This window comes from Eulemur rufifrons, chromosome 2 (assembly GCF_041146395.1).
Source record: "Eulemur rufifrons isolate Redbay chromosome 2, OSU_ERuf_1, whole genome shotgun sequence".
Lineage (NCBI taxonomy): Eukaryota > Metazoa > Chordata > Mammalia > Primates > Lemuridae > Eulemur > Eulemur rufifrons.
The window spans coordinates 20142648-20161182 of NC_090984.1; the positions used below are offsets into that span (position 1 = coordinate 20142648).

Here is an 18535-nt window from a genome sequence, read left to right on the forward strand (position 1 = left end):
GGGGAAAGTCTGGCGCCTTCCGCGTGTGAGCCTGGGCGCCGGGCGCCGGGCAGGAGGATCACAGAGGTGAAGTGCCCGTCATGTCACATTGGGACGGTGACCGTCAACACGGCTTCTCGCTGTCCGTGTGGACCTCCGTCACCGGGCTGAGGGAGTGTTCGTCAGCTTCTTTCTCCACTATAAAGTTACTTTCTTGCTTTTTCATCTTAGCTTTTTTAAAAAGACTAAATTACTTCTTACCGTGACCCTGAGGAGACTCCCAGATGACCTTGCTTGCCGGTCTCTTGGTACCTGGTACCTTGATCTTCAGTGCCCCAGGGCAGCTCCTTCCTCACCCAGAGCCACCTTCTAGTACAGATGGAAGGTCCCTTTGAGAGCAGCTGGCCCAGTCCAGGGTTTGGCAGATGGGGGGTGCGAGGCCCGGAGGAGGAGACAGGTGTGTCCAGCCCTGCACGGCGGTTGGGGTGAGGATGAAGACAGAGGTCTCAGGGCTCGCTCCAGTGTTTTCCCTCCCGGGCCGCACCGGCCCTCTGGTTACGACGGGGAGGTGGGATTCCCTGCTTTCCTCACTGCTGCTATTTCTTCTGACCACAGGGCACACCTCATTCTCCACAGAGCCCTACCCAGGAAGGGAGCCCCGAGGGTCCTGGGAGAAGGGAAGACGCTCCGTCGGTCAGTCGTACCCCTCCCGAGCCCTGGCTGGCCTGCTGCAGTTGCTCCCACCTGCCCCTGCTGTGAGGGACGCACGGAGCCTCAGACCCCCAGGCCCAACATCCTTCAGCTGGGAAATCCTTTCCATTCACTTTCATTTTTTTCTTTCTGGATCATGGCCAGAATTTTCTTAAGAGTTAGTCTCACTGGTACCCAGATGAATTCCAGAGGTGGACGCCAGTGTCTGTCCTTCAGAGGGACCGTGTGAGCTTCTGTCTCTCTCTTTGTACTGGCTGCTTCAGAAATCAAAGCTGTTTCAGATGCAGCGGTTACATCAGTGCAATGATACATTCTTCTGACTCCTCTCACAAAACCACTTCTGAGATTTCATGTACGTCCATGCCTAGGATCTTGCTCTAATTCCAAACCATATTCTGAAGTCCGTCTTATATCTTCCTTTTGCCTTTTAAGCTTTACAATAGCTTTTGGCACAAAACAGTACACTCCGACCTTGCCCACTGTCGAAGTTGGTTTCTCTTCTCTGCTGGGTCCTACAGGAAGCACAGAGGGAAGTTAAGTCTCCATCCTTGGCACCATTCGCCCTGAGATTGTTGGCAAAATACTGATCGATAGGAGATTCAGTCTATCGTGACTCGAGGTCCAGCCTCCAAGGAGGCCAGTGGAGCCTGGGAGCCGCTTAGGACAGACAGCCTTAGAGCTCGGGCAAGCGTCAGTTCCTGAAAGACAGGTCACTTGTGGGCAGCGTGGTGGGTGGAAACAACCCTCTGGCACAGGGACCCGGCAGGCTGGGTTCAAACCCTAGCTCCACCAGCAACTAGCTGTCTCCCCTTAGTCCAAGAGCCCGGCTTCTCACTGTAAAAATGGAGGCAACGGAGCTCATGTCACACGTGCACGCTGTGAGGATCAAATTAAATGAAGTAATATATATAAAGTCTGTCCCACTGGAGGCTCTCTGTAAGTGTGAAAAAGAGAGAGGGAGAGAGAATAAAAATAATACTAAATGCATTTGCATTATAGGGATCATTCACCAATACACAGTCATGCTTTAGCTCATTTTGACTTTGATGGTGGAAGTCCGTAGGCCAGGTCCTAGTCACCCCTTCACAGGTGGGAAGTCTGAGCTCAGAGAGGCTGTTCCTTGCCCAGGGCCTGCAGTTTGTCACGGAAGGGCTAGGAATGGACCCCAGGGCTTCAGTGTCCGTTTCCACACACCAGAAACAGGGCATCTGCACAGCTCACATTAGTTAGGGTGAGTAACTAGCTGCTGCATCAAATCCAGAAATCTTAGTGGCCTAACGCAAGAGGAACATATTAATATTTGTCACACCCATCACAGCCCAGTGCAATAGATAGCTGGTGGAGGGACCTTCTGTTCCACACAGTCACTTTAGCCTCCAGGCTTCTTCCATTTTGTGGCTGCTGCTTTCTCTAAGTACTGTGAGTCTTAACCAATCAGCCAGGGGATGAGAAAGGAGAGTGGAGAATGAGGCACAGCAGGTTTTCATCAGCCAGGTCTAGAAGTGGTGACACTGCTTCTGCCCCATTTCGTTGGCAAGATTCTTACACAGTCCCAGCTAAAGACACCACCAGATGCTGTCAGAAGTGGTCTGTGAGCCCAAGAAGAAAAGAAAACGGTTGCCTGCACGGTCACCATAAAACAAGGCCGGTGGGCTCACAACACTCCCCACCCTTCCCCACTTCCAACACAGCAGGAGGCACGGCCACACTTACACAGTCCTCCCAGGAGGAATGCGTGGCTCCCTGGCCTGTTTCCTGAACAAACAAGATGATAATCTTGACCCGCCAAACTATAGGCGTTTCTGATGGAGGGAGGCATGGGGAGAAGGGGGTTGTCACCGCCCCCATGTGCCCTCCTGCTTTCAGGTGCAGGAGCCAGAGCAGGCTTGGGAGGTGGTGGGTCGCCTGGCTGGGAGCCAGGCCCATCTCCCCATCTGGGCCTTGCCCTGGACCCTGTTGCTCCCGGGTGCTCAGCGCGCTGAGAGAATGCTGACGGCTCTGCAGAGGGCACTCACGTTTAAGACGGGGCTAGAAGCTCAGAGAAGGGGCTGAAGGGCAGGAATTGCGGGAAACTAGAGGACCGGGGTCCTACCCTGGCTCCCAGGGTGGGGCTTGAGGCCGGCTTATTCCAGAGTCCTTTGCTTCCTGCGGAGGCCACAAGCCCCCCATTCGGCGCAATAGCCTTTGTTACCTGGATTCTTCCCCATCTCCACTCTGGGAAGTGAAGTTTTTTTAACCATGGGAAGTGATTTGTAAAACAGCCGATAGCTTTAATGACAAGCCTATTTAGCTGATAAAATTAGCCATCAGAAGAATAACTTATGTTATCCTTTTGCCATAATTTAAATTTATGGCCAACTACCAGTCCTCTTCACAGTGGATGGAAAGGAGCCAAGGTCGATCTCAGCTTTACCCTGCTCCTAAATCATTAGTTTGCAACTATCTCCTGATTTTTATTGTTACCAACAATGGCAAAACTAATGGAAATAAACATTGGATGCCATCCCAACAGCAGATGGGTTTGAAGGCAGGGCAGTCTGTGCAGACAGCACTAATAGGATGGGGCAAAGTTATTGCTGTTGCATTAGATCCATCGAGCTTCTGGCCAAAGTGTGCATTGATCAGGCCAAGGCCTGTGTCAATTGGACTCCACAACCAGACCATTAAAGGCAGAGAAGCGCTGGGTGTGCCTGCCCTGCTGCCCCGGTGGGCCTGCCCTGCCTGGGCATGCATTAAAAGCCCAGCCCTGAGGGAAGGGGCCTGACTCACTCCAGTAATGCATGCTGAGGGCTTCCCTGTGGATCCCAGCTGATTGGCCAGGCCATCTGATTAGAAATACTTAGCTAATGACGTGCACTAAATGGGGCTGTGAATGCACTTTAATTCTCCCCAAGCCTGGGGATGGTATTTTTTTCCGCTGGGCCAGCTTGCCAGTGGAAAATCTGCTTCATCAAAGCCACGTGCACCCTCTCTCCCAGAGGCCCACGTCCCGGAGAGCCCGAATGCTGCAGCCTTTCTTCCTACTGTCTTCTGCAGCGTGACCTCGGGGCGTCTAGGTGTGGGGGATTTTTTGTTTGTTATCCTGCTTAGGAGTTTCTAAGTTTCTTGAATTTGTGGGTTGATGTTTTTCGTTAGATTTGGAAAGTTCTTGGCCGTGATTTCCTTATTTATGCTTTTGTCCCATTCTTCCATTCTCCTTCTGGTGCACGTGCACTGATCATGCCTCTTGTCTCCCCAACATCCTAATCTGTACCCCCGACCCCCTTTCTCTTTCTGGCTATAAGTTTTGGTATTTTTCTATAGATCTATCTTCAAGTTTAACAACCCTATTTCTGCTGTGTCCAGCCTGCTGTGAAACCCATCCAAGTGCTCAATTTTAGACACTGTATATTAAAGGTTCTAAAAGTTTGATTTGATTCCTTTCATAGGTTTTATCTGCTGAAATACTATTAATACATTCATTTTGTCCATCTTTCCCCCTTTCTCTAACATATTAATCATAGTTATTTTTTGAAGTCCTTATATTTATTAACTCAAATATTTTCATAGGTCAGCTTCTATTAACTGCTTTATGTCTTGATAATTGATCACTTTTTCCTGCTTATTTACATAACTAATAATTCTCATCATATGCTACACATTGTTGATGACACATTTTAAAGATTCTGGATTATGTTATCTTTCTCTAAAGAGTTGGTCCTCTGGGAATGGGGCATTTTAGCAGGGAGCCGGGGATGGCCCTCAAGACAGCCCCAAGCGTGAACTAGCACTTGTACTTTGTTCCCTCCCAGCTAGGGTTCCAAAGCCAGCACAGGGCTCGTCATAGACTCAGAACTCAGCTAGTCCATTTGGCTTATTGGACACACAGTGAAACCAAGGCCCAGAGAGGAAAAGGGACCTACCCAAAGTCAGAGTGAGGGAGGGGTGATGGGCCTCCAGCCCTTGTGTGTTCCCCCATGGGGACCTCCTGCTCTCTCCTGGCCCCTGCTACCATCAAGCTGCCCTGTATTCTGTTGGGCCGAGTCCCTTCCATCTTGCCCATAGGGCTGCAAGTTCCCTGCCATGACGTCCTGGGGGCTGGAAGCCAGAGGCGCAGGCTCAGGCCCTGCTTTGCTTCTGACACACGAAGTGGTCCTACTCTTCCCTCCCCCTCCCCCAGCACAGAAAGCTCCTTCCTGCCTCCAGGCCTCAGTTCACCCATCTAATTAATAAGGCCCTGCTGTGCTAGGACCCTTGACAGCCCTCCAGTCTACTGAAGGAAGCATGTGTGGCCGTGTTAAGTACAGAAGGAATCAAGAGCTGGGCTCCGAGGGTCTCTCTGGCCCTTCCTGAGAAGCCCCTGGGCTGTCACAGCCAGTGACAGGGCTGAGAGTCATTCAGCCCGTCTGCAGTTTCCCTCTGAGGAGTTAGTCATTCCTTCTCATTAATTCGCAGAGGGCATCTAGGCACCTCACACCCTGTGGGTATGAAGCTTGCCAAAATCTGTCCTCAAAGCAGGTTGCGCTCTTCCTCACCCCCATTCCAATCCCTGCCATGTGCTCACACTCTCACCTCCTAATGCATCTCTTATCCTCTTATCTCCATCTCCACTGTCTCCACCCTAGTCCATAGCTGGTCCTCTCTGGCTGGCATGGACTGCTGCAGTAGCCTCTCAGCTGGTATTCCCCATCCACCCTGGCCCCGACCAGTCCGTCCTCCATTCTGCAGTCAGCACGGTCCTTTTAAAATGCTCACCTGGATCACCATACTGCCACGTCCACCACGCCACCCTTCTGTTTGAAACATTTAATGGTTTCTTTTGCTCTTTTTTTTTTTTTTTGAGACAGAGTCTCACTCTGTTGCCAGGCTAGAGTGCCGTGGCATCAGCCTAGCTCACAGCAACCTCAAACTCCTGAGCTTAAGCAATCTTTCTGCCTCAGCCTCCCGAGTAGCTGGGACTACAGGCATGCGCCACCATGCCCGGCTAATTGTTTTTCTATATATGTTTTTAGCTGTCCATATAATTTCTTTCTATTTTTAGTAGAGACAGGGTCTCGCTCTTGCTCAGGCTGGTCTCGAACTCCTGAGCTGAAATGATCCACCTGCCTCAGCTTCCCAGAGTGCTAGGATTACAGGCGTGAGCCACTGCGCCCGGCCTCTTTTGCTCTTTAAATAAAGGCCAACAACCTTAAAACATCTGATGATGGCTACAATGTTCTGCCTGGGGGGGGCTCCTGCTGACTTCCCCAGTCCTCTGTCTCTTGTACACACCTTGCCCCCTCCTCCACAGGTACCACCCAGGGTTAGCCTCTCTCAGAGGGGACTTGTTCCCTGTGGTGCAGCAGCCGGCCCCCCTTGCTGTTATCTAATTTCCATTTTCATGCCCAAACATATGATAGAATTTTAACATAGCCCCCACCATGCTTTACCTGACTTCCTCCTGAATTAATGAATGAATGAGTGGGAGAACTACCACACATTTGGAGTTCATATCTTTACTTTAAAACTTATTTGTTTGTATGAGCCTATGTCTGCACATGTGGGCTTGGGGCTGGGCAAGCCCTGGCCTCCAGCTGTCTGGCCTGAATTCCAGTGGGACGCTCTTGGGCAACTCCGTATCAATTACCAGCCATCAATAATGCATCCCTTCCGAGTGGCCTGGGAAGCCATTAGCTGGGCCTGCAGGTCCAGAAGAGTGGCCTTGGAGAAAGTGGCTGGGCGTGCCCATGGGAGGTTTAGATCAGCAGAGCTTGGGAGGGTTGCTTCATGGTCCTCAGAGACCTCTGAGACCTTGCTGCCAGAGGGGTGGCTCGCACCCCTCCCCCCGCACAGAAAGCCACCCTATAATGACCAGCCTCACTTTTTCACCTTGTAAGACCACCAGTCCCATTTGAGTGCTGGGTTGTCAAGGTACAGGGTACAAGCCCCGTCTGAGCTCGGCATTAGGGCTGAGCCTGTGACCAGGGTCGGGATTAGCGCATAGTCTCAGTCTTTGGCCTAGGGTTTCGGCTCAGTTATGGCTCAGTCTGAGACCACAGAGTTGAACAAAACTAACTAGTTTTATGCATTTATTTATTCATTTATTCAACAACATTTACTGAGTAACTCTTGTGTACCAGGCAACAAAACAGACAAGGTCCCTGCTCTTATGGAGATTATATGCTGTTGGGGAGAAGGGTGGCAGTGGTACACTGGAGCCCACCCTGGCCCGTGAGAGCCCACTGCACATTTCTTTTCAGTTCCCCATAACGTCTTGTTGGTGGCTTGAAGTCAGCCATGGTGGGAATATGTACACCACAGAGATTAGCATACACTACAAATCAGGCCTTGTCTGTTCTTTTCGTTTTCACCAGCACACCACTGGGGGTGAATGAGAGGTAAACTGATACGCAGGCCACCAGGAAAATAGTGGAGACCATAGACAGTCATCTGATCTTCCCCAAACTCCACTCAAATATTAGACAAAAATCCTAAATGCATAAGAATTAAGAAACTGTCTCTTTAAGTCTTGTCCATCAGGACAAAGAGGACAGAGATTTCAATGAAATCTCTCATACTTGGAGACCAGATGAGAAAGTGGTCACTGATCAGCAGAGTGGGCAATTTATAACTAAAGTGCTTGCAGAGGAGGACAGTGAAGGAAACGGGCTAACTCTCCCCTTGGAGCCCCGAGAGTCTGGGAGGAAGGGGCTGTAGTATGCAGCTGACTGTGGGAACGGGGGTTGGCTAAAAGTCTGCACACGTGATATTTGAAATCCCCAGCCCAGCTTCCAAATCCTGCACAGCCAGGAGACCAAGCCCGACCCTGCAAGGACCCTGCAAGCGTCCAGAGGCTTGTCCTCTGGACAGACTAAACCCTAGAGCTCTGCATGTGGGCGCTGGGTTGGGGAGGCCTGGGCAAGGGTGCAGGGCTGAACTGAAAATGAGGATTAAGTGAAAGTCCTTCTCCCTAAAGATGAGACTCTCTGCCCTATTCCCCTGCTCGGCTCCCAGTACAGAGGAAACCAGGCAGGAAGCTGAAGGACTCTCTGGCAAACCTATATGGACCCAGAGACACACACTTTGGGAGGTTAACACTGACATTGGGAGGTTTCCAGTGCTAGGTGGCTGCCTGGCCACACTAGTGTTAGTGAATGCTTTTAGCTGTGTGTCTTTTACTTTCATAAAAATAAAATTAATAAAGCATTAAAATAAATACACAAAAATATCAGAAGGCGGTGAGTGTGATGCAGAGAATTCAAACAGGTCAATGCAACTGAGTGCCTGGGGGGCTGCCTTAGGTGGGGAGTCAGGGAGGGGCCCTCTGAGGAGGAGTCACCCTGTGAGCTGGGACCGAGGGAGCAGCTGCAAAGTGGCCCTGAGACCAGCACACACTTGGCGTCTTTAAGGAGAACTGAGAAAGCTCGTGTCACGAGGGCAGGGAGAGCAGGACCAGAGTGTGCCCCTGCTTGCTAAGCCAAGGGTAAGGGGTTGGGGCTGTCTCCCACTGGAGGTGGTAAAGCACTGAGGTGTATGGACAGGGGTTGATTTTGGTTTCAGAGAGTCCCTGTGACTCCTGCTGGGCCCCCATGGCAGAGTGAAGCTCTGGCTGTTGGGGTGGGAGCTGGCAGTGGAGGAGAAGGGAAGTGGGATAGGACTTGAGGTGAGGCTGGACTTGGGGGGCAGATGGGATGTTGGGGTGAGGGAAAGAGAGGAAGCAGGAAGGTGATTACATTTTTTGGCTGCAGCCAAAGTGAGATGAAAGCGCCTGAGAAGCAGGTTTGGAGAGATGGTGAGGAGTCCTGTTTTGACCGAGTTGCGTTTGCAGCTCCCACGAACCAACTACCTGGTGCCGCCACGTAGGGAGTTGGGGCAGTCTGACTTTCCGGGGAGGGGTCCGGGCTCTAGATGCGGGTCGTAAGCAAGCGGGCAACCTCCTGGGTGGGGCGCCTGGGCGGCGGACCCACTTGGGCCGGTCCCCGCTCCGGTCAGAGCGACGCGTGCCCGGGACGCTAGGTGGCGGGGCAGGCCTCCGTGCCGTCCCGCGTACTCCCCCGGCCCACGTCCCAGCAAAGCTTCCGAACCGCCATCTCACCCGCTAGCCCAAGAGGCGTCTGGAAGCCTTTCCACGACGCTTTCCCCAGCAGCGTACACCAAAATGAACACGTGTGCAATGCTTACAAAGCCCTTATGAAGCAAACCCCATTTCGCAGATAAGGAGACCGCGGCCCGGGGCGGTGAAGGGACTTACCCAGGCCACAGGGCCAGCAACCCGCAGGGCCGGCACCGTCCTCCAGTCCGCGTGGGGGACAAGTGGGTGTCGCTAGGAGACACATGAGCCAGGACAGCCGGCGACGCCAGACGGTCTCCCCAGGCTGGTGGCGCGGGCCCAGGGCTCCGGGGTTCCTGTCCCCTGTCAGTCACCAGCGTACAGCGCCTAAAGAGCTTTCATTCTGTCACGCACCCCTGGGATCGCACTCCGGGCCTTGCCGCGCACCACGGCTGCGTCCCCCCCACCGCCCTCCGCGGGACGGGGCCACACTGCGAGGTACCGAGGCCCAGGCTCATGCTTTGTTACTGGGAAACTGGGGGAGGCCCCGCAACGTGAAGCCCGCGGGGTTCCTGCGCTGGGAGGTTTCTGGGGAGCACGTTCCCGCCCCGACGTGCCGCGCCAGGAGCTGAGCGCCAGACGCGCCCCGGCCTGGCCCCGCGGCACCGGCGAATGGCCCCAGCGGCTGACGGTCCCCTCTGCCCGCAGTTCGAGATCCGGCAGCTGCGCGCGCACCTGGCGCAGCAGGACCTGGACCTGGCGGCCGAGCGGGAGGCGGCGCTGCGAACCCCGCACGTGCTCAGCCAGCCGCGCAGCCGCTACAAGGTGGTGGAGGCCGGCGCGTGGGACGAAGAGACGGCGGCCGGGAGCGTCGTGGAGGAGCTGCGGCCCTCGCAAGGTGAGCCCGGCGCCCACCGACGGAGGCGCCCCGCGCCTCCTGTCCAACCGCTCCCCGGGGGGGCGGGGAGCTCCAAGCAGAGGGGCTGCGACTCGGGGTTCCCTCCCGCGGTGTAGCGGCTCCCGGCAGGACCGCGCCCCTCTCCCGTGCTGGGGAGCACGCTCAGAGTCAGCCCTCGGGCCTGCCGTTCCGGCCCGGGAGGGCGCATGTGCCCCGGCACAGACTAGAAATGACGTGTACCCATTTCGCGCCTCGTGTACCTCACCTTCCCTGACCTCAGAGCACCGGGCGGAGGAGCTGTGACTCCTACTTTATGGATGAAGAAACAGACCTAGGCAGGCCGTCCAAAGGCACGTGGCTAACAAATGACAGAGCCAGGCTTCAAGCCGAGGTCTGGTGCTTTCCTGCTGGATTGTCACCTACCCAGACAAGTCCAGGCCTTTCAGACAGTAGCGAGTTGATGGGACGATGCTGTTGGTGGAGATGTGGGCACCGGCCACAACCGCGGGCAGGGACTGTGGTGGTGTTTCTAGATTCAAACCCCCGCTCTTCTGTCCGCCCGCTTGGACGGGGGATGAAGCTTTCTGGGCCTGGGTTTGCTAGCTATCAAGGGAAGGAAAGCACTGAGCCTTCCTCACAGGGTGGTTGGTGGCTTAGAGGTTAAGAGAATTGCATGGGGCCACACAGCCAGGAAATGACGGTGCTGGGCTTGGAACCTGGGCTGTGGAACCGCAATCCCCAGCTTGATCAAGGGGATACTTCACCATAGCCTGCCATGTCCCCGGCCAGGGCAGTGAGGACAGGCCAGGCAGGCTGAGCCAGTCGGGAGGCAAGAGGCCTGCACTCCAGGCTCTTCGACTTGAGGCTTCGGTGTTCCCTTCTGTAAAATGGACTCACAGCGCCAGCTGTGTCTGGCTCACAGGCAATGTGAGGAGCCGATGGGTGTGCGAAAGCTCTGCAGGCTGTAAGACACTGCAAAACAGGTTTTGGGGGATGAGGTGGCTGGTATTAGATCTTTTGAGAGATCTTCAGATCTTAGGATCATAGAATTTGGGGACTAGAAGCGACTTCAGCTGATACAAGAACCTCATCTGTATTTTCCTGCCAAGAGTCTGTGTGGCCTCAGCTCACCTTCCTCTAAGAGTGGCACGTAACGCCTCCCCCACGGTCCCCCGGCTCTGCTGTGAGAAAGTTCTTCCTCAGACTGGGTGGGCCTGCCCTCACCCTACATCCTTTCCCTGGCCGCAGTTTCCATGCACAGGTGGGTGCCCTCTCAGCTGAGACTTCCTTCCAGAGACTGTTTTCTTCTCCAGGGACTGTCACCTAGATTCCCACAGCCAGCCCTCAGGGGATGAGCCCCCCAGGTCCTTGCTGTACTGCCGCTGCCTCCCTGAGCTGTCCGGTGCCCCTCTCAGAGTGACACCCAGCACTGAATGCAGTTACTGGGGAGCTGCAAGCCTGGAGCAAAGTGCTGAGGGCCCACGCCTGCTCTTTTGTTCTCCCCTGGAACCCCACGATGCATTCGGAAGGTTCCTGAGCCTTGTCCTGGCCGCTTGGCCTGAGCTCACACCTCAGAGGCCACCTGCACTGGCGACCCCTTCCCGGGCAGTTGGCTTCTGTGCCCCGTGCAGACCTTTACTTTCATGTGTGTTCAGCTATAGCGTGATTCCTGCCTTGGTCCCGGGTTTGGTAAGTCCTGGTTCATGACCCATCTTCAGTTCCTGCTGGTTTTGCTTCCTGTGTGTGCCTGAAACGTCCCCTTCTTCATCGCCATTGCTCAGCCTCAGTTGTCTCTGGACCTCACGGGCTCCTGCTCAGCGCTGCCCCCATAGGTGCCCTCTGCCATCTCCCCCCTCCCACTACACAAGGCTCTTTCCAAAATCTTTCACGTCACTCTTTGTCTTACTGCCGTTGCTGGTTCCTGTGTCCCTCGGGAAAAAGCCCACGCCCCTTAGGGTGGCATATTAGTCTGCTAGTTATAAGGGCCCCAGTCACATTGGATTAGGGGTTCCCCTGCTCCAGCATGACTTCATCTTCACTGATACGTCCGCAACCACCTCACTTCCAGATAAGGTCGCATTCTGAGGCACTGGGGCTTCAGGCTTCAATATATGGATGGGGGTGGGGACACAATTATTCAACCCATAGCAGGTGGCATATAGGACCCCTGACAGTCCTGCCCCCAGCTGCCTCCCTGGCCTCGTTCCTCCCACCCGTCTTGGCTGTCACTGCGGTAGAGCGGAGCAGCCTGTTCTGTGAGTGCCCCAGTCTCTGAGCCCTTCCTGTGCTGTCCGCTGTCCCCGCTGGGTGCATCGCAGGGTGAGCGCCCAGGTCACCACACCCTTCCCCACAACCTCGCGTGAACTCCCGCAGGCCCCGGTCCTGCCCAGCTGCCGGGCCGTTTGTGTGTTGATGTCAGCGGTTCTCCCCAGAACAAATGAGGCTTCCAGATACCACTCATTCCCGCGTGGGTCCCTGCGCCCCGGGTCCTCTCTCAGAGCTCAGAGGCCACCTGGCAACAGCCCTCTCCAGAAACCCGCTCTTGGCTTTCAGCTCTCTAGGCCCAGGCTTATGGAATCTGTCGTCTTATTCTTTTTGGAAGTTCTTCTGGAAGGTCAGAGCCGCTTTTGCCCACTAACCCTTGCCTTCCAAGGATGGGAGGAGCTGGTTTACAGTCTCGTGGCCCGTCCTCGATGGAGCTCTGTGAGCTCCAGGTGCTGCTGCTCAGCTGTCCCTGCATGAGGCGCCTGGCTCTGCCTGCAGCACCGAGGAGCTCCACGCTGTGCCCCAGGGCTCGCGCCTGCCCAGTGCCTTTCTTTCTGCAGCTCTGAGCCCTTCCAGCACCACCGCACTCTGCAGCACCCCCTGTCTCTCCCATCAGGGTCCTGAGCTCTAGAGATGACAGCATGGCCCTTGCTCTCAGCCAATGACCTACAGACCCTGGACACCAGATGCCACATTTGGGCCCACAGGGAGCCGAGATCTGGGTTTGGAGGATCCACAACCAAACCAAGCCTTTAAAATAATCCCACACACTCTAGGAGTGCTGTGAAGCTCTGAGTCCCTGCCTGTCCCTGCTGCTCCTCCTCTCTCTGTATCTATCCCCAGTATGGGCAACTCCAGAAGGAGAGGACAGAGGGGGCAGAAGGGAAAAAGCTGGGGCAGAGCCAAAGGCCAGTCGGGAAACTCTGTCAGCCATGCATTACCAGCTAGGGTGTCATGGGGGCCTAACTGTCCCCACTCACCCTCCTGGAAACTAGGGGAAGGCGTGTGTGAACAAGGCAGGCTCAGGCCTCTCATAGAGGTGCCAAACATGCCTCCTGGGAGCAGCTGCAAATGTCCGTCCGTGCAGCCCTGGAGTCCCACCTGCCCTACTGTCTCCTCTGGGACATTCCCTGGTACCTCCCAGCTCTCTGGGTGCCGCCTGCCCCAGCCTATGTAGCCACCCACGCACAGCACAGCATGTCACAGCCAGCCCCAGACATCAACAGCAAGGCCAGTGCTCCAGGGCAGAGAGCAGAGCATGAGCGCCACGAGGGGCACACGTGATTCACAGCCTCGAGTGGTCCAGGGACACAGAGCTTCCCCCAGCCCATCTCTCCTTGACCAGGAGCTGTGTCCAGGGAGGGATTGTCATGACATTAGAAATTATGGCTGAACAAGCTAGGGCTACTCTGGGCCACTCTGGAGATTAAGAAAGGGCAGCGTTTGTTGCTAACTATGACCTTCAGGCCAGCGGGGCCTCAGGCCCCCCTCGTGCGCAGTAGGGCACAGAAAATCCCAGGATTAACCTGCAGACAGGAGCGATGAGTCACGAGGGAGGGGCAGCGTCTGGCTGAGTGGGGGGAGGGTGGCCTCGAGGGCGGGGGTGCCAGCCCCAGCCCCACAAGGAGGAAGCTGCAGTCTCAACAGTTGCCAGCGGGTCACAGACAACGCCAACTGGCTTCTGTTTAGACTTGCTCTAGCACAAATCATTTTTAAAACCTGGGCTGCAAAGTTCCAGGCTTTGGGGCCTGCCAAGTTCACGGTGCCCCTGTGTAGTCATTAATACTTCTCTCCCGAATTTATTAGTCTTGAAGCTCGCCCATAACTTATGAATTACAGCCCCTGGTGGGAGTGCCATGGATTTCACCATATATCACAGGGAACCTAAGTGTCCCCCCACGCTGCTGCAGCATCCAGAGACACTGCCACAGAGGTGCTCCCAGCCAGCCTGCTCTGTACCTTCCCTCTGCCAAGCAGCAGTGGGGGTGGGAGCAGAGCTGGCACCGGGGTTTGCCCTTGGAGAGGAAAGTGCCTGGGTGCTCTTGCAGGCAAGGCACCTCCACTGGCTTCCAGATGTGTGTGCCTGACCGGGGTGCTAGGGGCCCCAGAAGCCCCAGGGCTGTAGGACAAGACCTGCAAGAGCCTCATGCAAAGTAGCATTTGAAGCAACCAGAGGGTTTAGGACTCAGGTCTATGTTTCAATCTCAACTTGACCTTACACAAGTTACTTAACCTCTCTGATCAGCGCTGGCTTCACTGACGCCTGACCTGTGTGGTCTCAGAAGCTCTGAGCTTGGGTCAATCTCTGCTGTCACCCTCTTGAAATTCTTAATACTTTTGAACAAGGGGCCTATAAATTATGTAGCTGGTCCTGTCCCTGAGCCCCAGTGTTCCCAAAATGATAACAGTAGCAGAGTTCTTCACTGCAAAGGATTGGGCATTCAGTCGTATGCTCAGCTCTCGTGCCTGGTATACAGTAGGTGCTCAGTGAAGATTAGCATCCTCCCTTGATGAGGGCTGCCAAGCTGTGGAGCAGGAAGTTGGGCTTTGGGAGCAAAAGCCCCAATCTAGGAATCAGGACCCCCCAGGGGCATTGGGGCCTGGGTCTGTATGGGATGTGGGGTTGGGTCTCCTCACCCCCCATCCTGGCCCGGCCCTGCCGACTCCCTGCCCCCTCTCTCCGCCTCTGCCTCCTGGGCAGATCGGGGGCTCGCCTAAGGGGCAAAACCCACATAATGAGTGTTGCCACTGCTGCACTTGAAGGGCTTTAGGAGGATTAGTCAGGTTGAGTTTGCAAAGTGCTCACACCCGGGAAGAAAGGCACAGGGCAGCAGAGAGCAGCTGCCATGGAAACCACCCAAGACACCGGGGCCAGGGGTTCAGAGAGGTGAGGGATGGAGGGATGGCCCCGGGCTAGACATGCATTATCTCAGCGAATCTTTACAGCTCACTGCAGAGTAGGTGTTTGTTATCCCTACTTTATGGGTGAGGAAGCTGAAGCTCAGAGTGGCTAAGGGATTTGCCTAAGACCACACAGCAAGTGGCCTGCAGAGCTGGGATCGGGGCCTTCGTCTGTGCCCATTCTTTGTTCTGCCCCTCCATGGCTGCACGGGTCAGTCCCCTCTGGGTTGCTTCCTACACGTCCCTAGGGCTCCTTGGGGCTGAAACAAAACAAACCCCAGGGGCAGGCGGTTATTCGTAGGTGGAAAGTGGGCAGCCCTGTGTGAGGTCAACCGGTGGCCTATTCCCAGCCACCCCCTAGCTCCCAGACACCAAGCAGGCACCAGTCTGTCTGTGGGAAGTAGCCAGGAGGGGAGTGAAACCGCATGCTGAGCGGCACAGAGCATCACGTGTCTGCCCTGTGGCTCCCCAGGGAGGGGTGGAGGCTGAGAGGTCCCACAGACCCCTGACCCAGCCATGGTCTACTGTCCAGTCCCCCCACATGGCACCTGGCATATGCCAAGACCAAGTACCAGGGAGACTCAGTGAGCAAAATGTGGCTCCTGCCCTCAAGGGCTGGTGAGCCCCTCTGTGGGTGGGGACAGAACCCCAGCCCAAGGGGTCAGTTCTGGAAGAGGGTCCCGGGCCTGCGCCAGCCAGAGAGCCGGCGGCCGTGTCGACACTGCAGGCCCCACCGTCAGATCTGCACCGCAGAGCTCACTCTGAGGCCCGTGTGGGTCCAGGTCCGGAACAGAGGGAGCAAGTGCAGACTGGCCAGGCTGCCCGTGGCCACCTGGGGACCTCAGGTCTGTGTCAGGCACATCCTGGAGTAAGCGCTCCCGTTCCCTAAACCCACAGGCAGGACGAGAGTCTGAAGGAGAAACCACGAGGCCCACCCTAAGGCTGGATGCAGGGCCACGGCAGAGGGGTCAGCGGTCCCTTGCCTGGTCACAGACTTGGTGAAGTCAGGTTGTTGGCAAGAAAGAGAGAGGCACCGAGAAGTGACAGTGTCCCTGCCTAGGTGGGCAGGAGAACCAGCCACCACGGTGGAGGATGTGGGCGGAGGACAGAGACGCTGGGCTCTGTTCTGGACATGTCGAGTCCGAGGGGCCGGAGTCTATCCAGGAGGAGTCGGGGTGGTCGGCCAGACCGGCCAGAAGCTCGGAGAGCTGTCTGGGCTGAAGGTCACCTGGCTTAGGTAATTTTTATCAACAGCTTGGATGAAGATGTGCGCATCCTCAGATACGCCAACACAGAGATAGGAGAGACAGCTAACACCTTAGCAGACAGAAACAGGGTGCAGAATGCAGCAGCCTGCACCCCCGGGCCGAAACCAACAAGCTGACCTTTGCCCAGGATCATGGGCCCTCCTTGGGGGTTACCAGAGTACAGGGTGGTGGAAGCCTGTCCTGGCCCTGGCTCCTGCAGAGAAGACCTGGGCGTCCGCGCTGGCCATAGGCTTGGTGGCAGCAGCGAGGGCCAGGTGTGCAGCACACGCGGAGGATGTTAGGCCGCATGAGGGGCATGATCACACCTGACCGGGGAGAACCTGTCTGTTAGATGATGACGGCCTTGCGGGGCAGCGGTGGGGACTGAAGGAGATCCGTGTGTGAAGTGCCGACACCTTGGTCTGGAGCTTTGACAGAGGGCTGAGACCAGGAGGGGTAGGGAAGGGACAGGACTCGGGAGACTTCTCAGGAGGGATGTGAGGGCCTTTGGGAGTGTTGGAAGGTCTGTCCTGTAGCCTGTGAGTAGAAATGGGCCTCTCCTTGGTACCTCGCACATAGTAGGCACTTCTTGATTCAATGGAGATTGGCTGTTTGATCAAGGCCCAGCCTGTGCTCCCTGGGGGCAGGGACTCCTGGCTCAGTGCTCGCAGAGGGTTAGACACGCTGTGACCCTCCTGAGCACATGTGAGTGGGGAGCTGCCCAGCAGCGGCTGGCCAGAGCCCCCTTCCCCAGGGGTGTGCTGGTATGTGGACAGGGCCCCCAGCTCCTGCACAGGTGCTGGGGGATGGTCCAGATGCCTCTGTCCCTTCTCACTCCACTGCAACTCTGTCACCTCTTGGAACTTCAGAGCCATCCAGTCTGGCCACGTCATGATCTGTAAGAGCCTTGCCGGCGCCCTCCTGAGACAGATGAGGAAACTGAGGCCCAGAGAAGGGATGTGGCCTGCTCAGGCTCCCTTTGCAGGCCAGTGGCAGCACTAGGACAAGAACCGAGGGCCTGGGACTTTCTTATTCACCCAGCCCCCTCCTGTGAGTGGCAGTTTGGGATAAAGGTTCATGGCTCTGTGGACACTTCAGCTGAGCTCATGCTCCTGCCCACGTCTTGAGGCCCTGAAGGTGTGGTCTCAGGAATAACCGAGATAAGGGACCAGAGCCTTCCTCCCAGTGGTCCTGTGCCTTCAACTTGCAGGGCGCAGCCACCCCCAGCTTCCCAGCGTTGGCAGGGCCATGGAGGCCATGGAGATGCATGTTACGGGCTGATGGAGGAGCAGGGCCTGGAGCCAGCCCGGCCCCTCCCCGAGCTCCAGCATTAGTGCACAACACGCCTCTGACCGCAGGCAGTTAAAGATCAGAAGAGGCCAAAAAAGCTTTTAAGAGCCGGGCCTCTGTGAATGCTGCCACTCAGCCTCCCAGTGTCAGGGCAGGTTGGCTTCTGCCGCTCCCAGGTGTGTCCCAAGGGGCCTCAGAACCCTGGGCCTGGTCACCTGCAGACCCAGGCTCCTCAGAGAAGCCCCCGGGGGGTGCAGGCTCTGAGGACAGCCCTGAAGCACCTCCCCAGACTCCCACGAGAGGACAGCCGGCCCTGGTGCGTTGCAGGCCTTCTGTGTGGCTGACCCTGCTGCAGGAATCGGACACGCATTAGCTTGTTCAGTCTCCATCACAACCCTGGGGAGTGGGTATCCTTCTCCCCATTTTACAGACAAGGGGATGGAGGCTCAGAGGGGCCACTTAGCTAATATGTGATGTGGCTGGGGTTTGAAGTCAGGTCTGATTCCACTACCTGCCATGACCCTGGGACCCAGCCTGACATGCTGGCGAACTGAGCTGAGCGCCCTCATCCTGTCACTGTCCCAGCCATGCCAGGACCCTTCTAGTTATTACCTGCCCCGTCCCTCCCTCTTTCCCCACCCGCGCCTCCCACCCGCTCCGGGCCTGGGCAGTCTCTGGCCTCCTGCCTGAAGTCTGGCCCCTCCCAAACCACTCTCCCCACGACCTTGGAAGTGACCTCTCCCAATCACACCTGACCACGGTCAGACCTTCCTGTGGCTCCTCACTGCCCTTAAGTCAAGGCCAAGCTCCTTAGGATGGTTTCTGGGGTCTCCTGTCACCTGCGTTTCCTCCCACTCTCTGATCACTCTGAACATCTCCCCCCCCCCACTCCCCTCAGGGCGATGAACCAATGTTTCCTTAGGACCCTGTTCCTGTGTTGTCCCCTTGATCCGGACAGCTCTGCACCTCCTGCTCTGTCATTTATTTGGTAACTACGCTCCGAGCACCCACTGTGTGCAGGCGGCAGGGATCCCCAGCCCCCACCCGCCCCTGTGCTGCACGGAAGACGGGGCTGCTGTCCTTGACTGGTGCCTCAGCCTGTGGCTGGCTGTGTGTTCCCGCACGTGGGGGCAGGGGGGCAGTGTTTCCCGTGACCTTGAGAACCTCAGGTGGATTCACACTCAGACCTGTTCCGCACCCCTCATCTCAGAGCCGGGAAGCTGAGCACAGAGAAGG

General features: G+C 56.2%; 1 protein-coding gene across 1 annotated transcript in view; it reads left to right on the forward strand.

The window, feature by feature from the left end:
* TMEM266 (transmembrane protein 266) overlaps positions 1 to 18535 on the forward strand; it is a 64951-nt gene that overhangs the window by 43373 nt on the left and 3043 nt on the right. The window contains exon 8 of the mRNA XM_069456995.1: positions 9407 to 9596. Coding sequence (XP_069313096.1) covers positions 9407 to 9596 — 190 coding nt within the window. The remainder of the gene's footprint in view (positions 1 to 9406; positions 9597 to 18535) is intronic.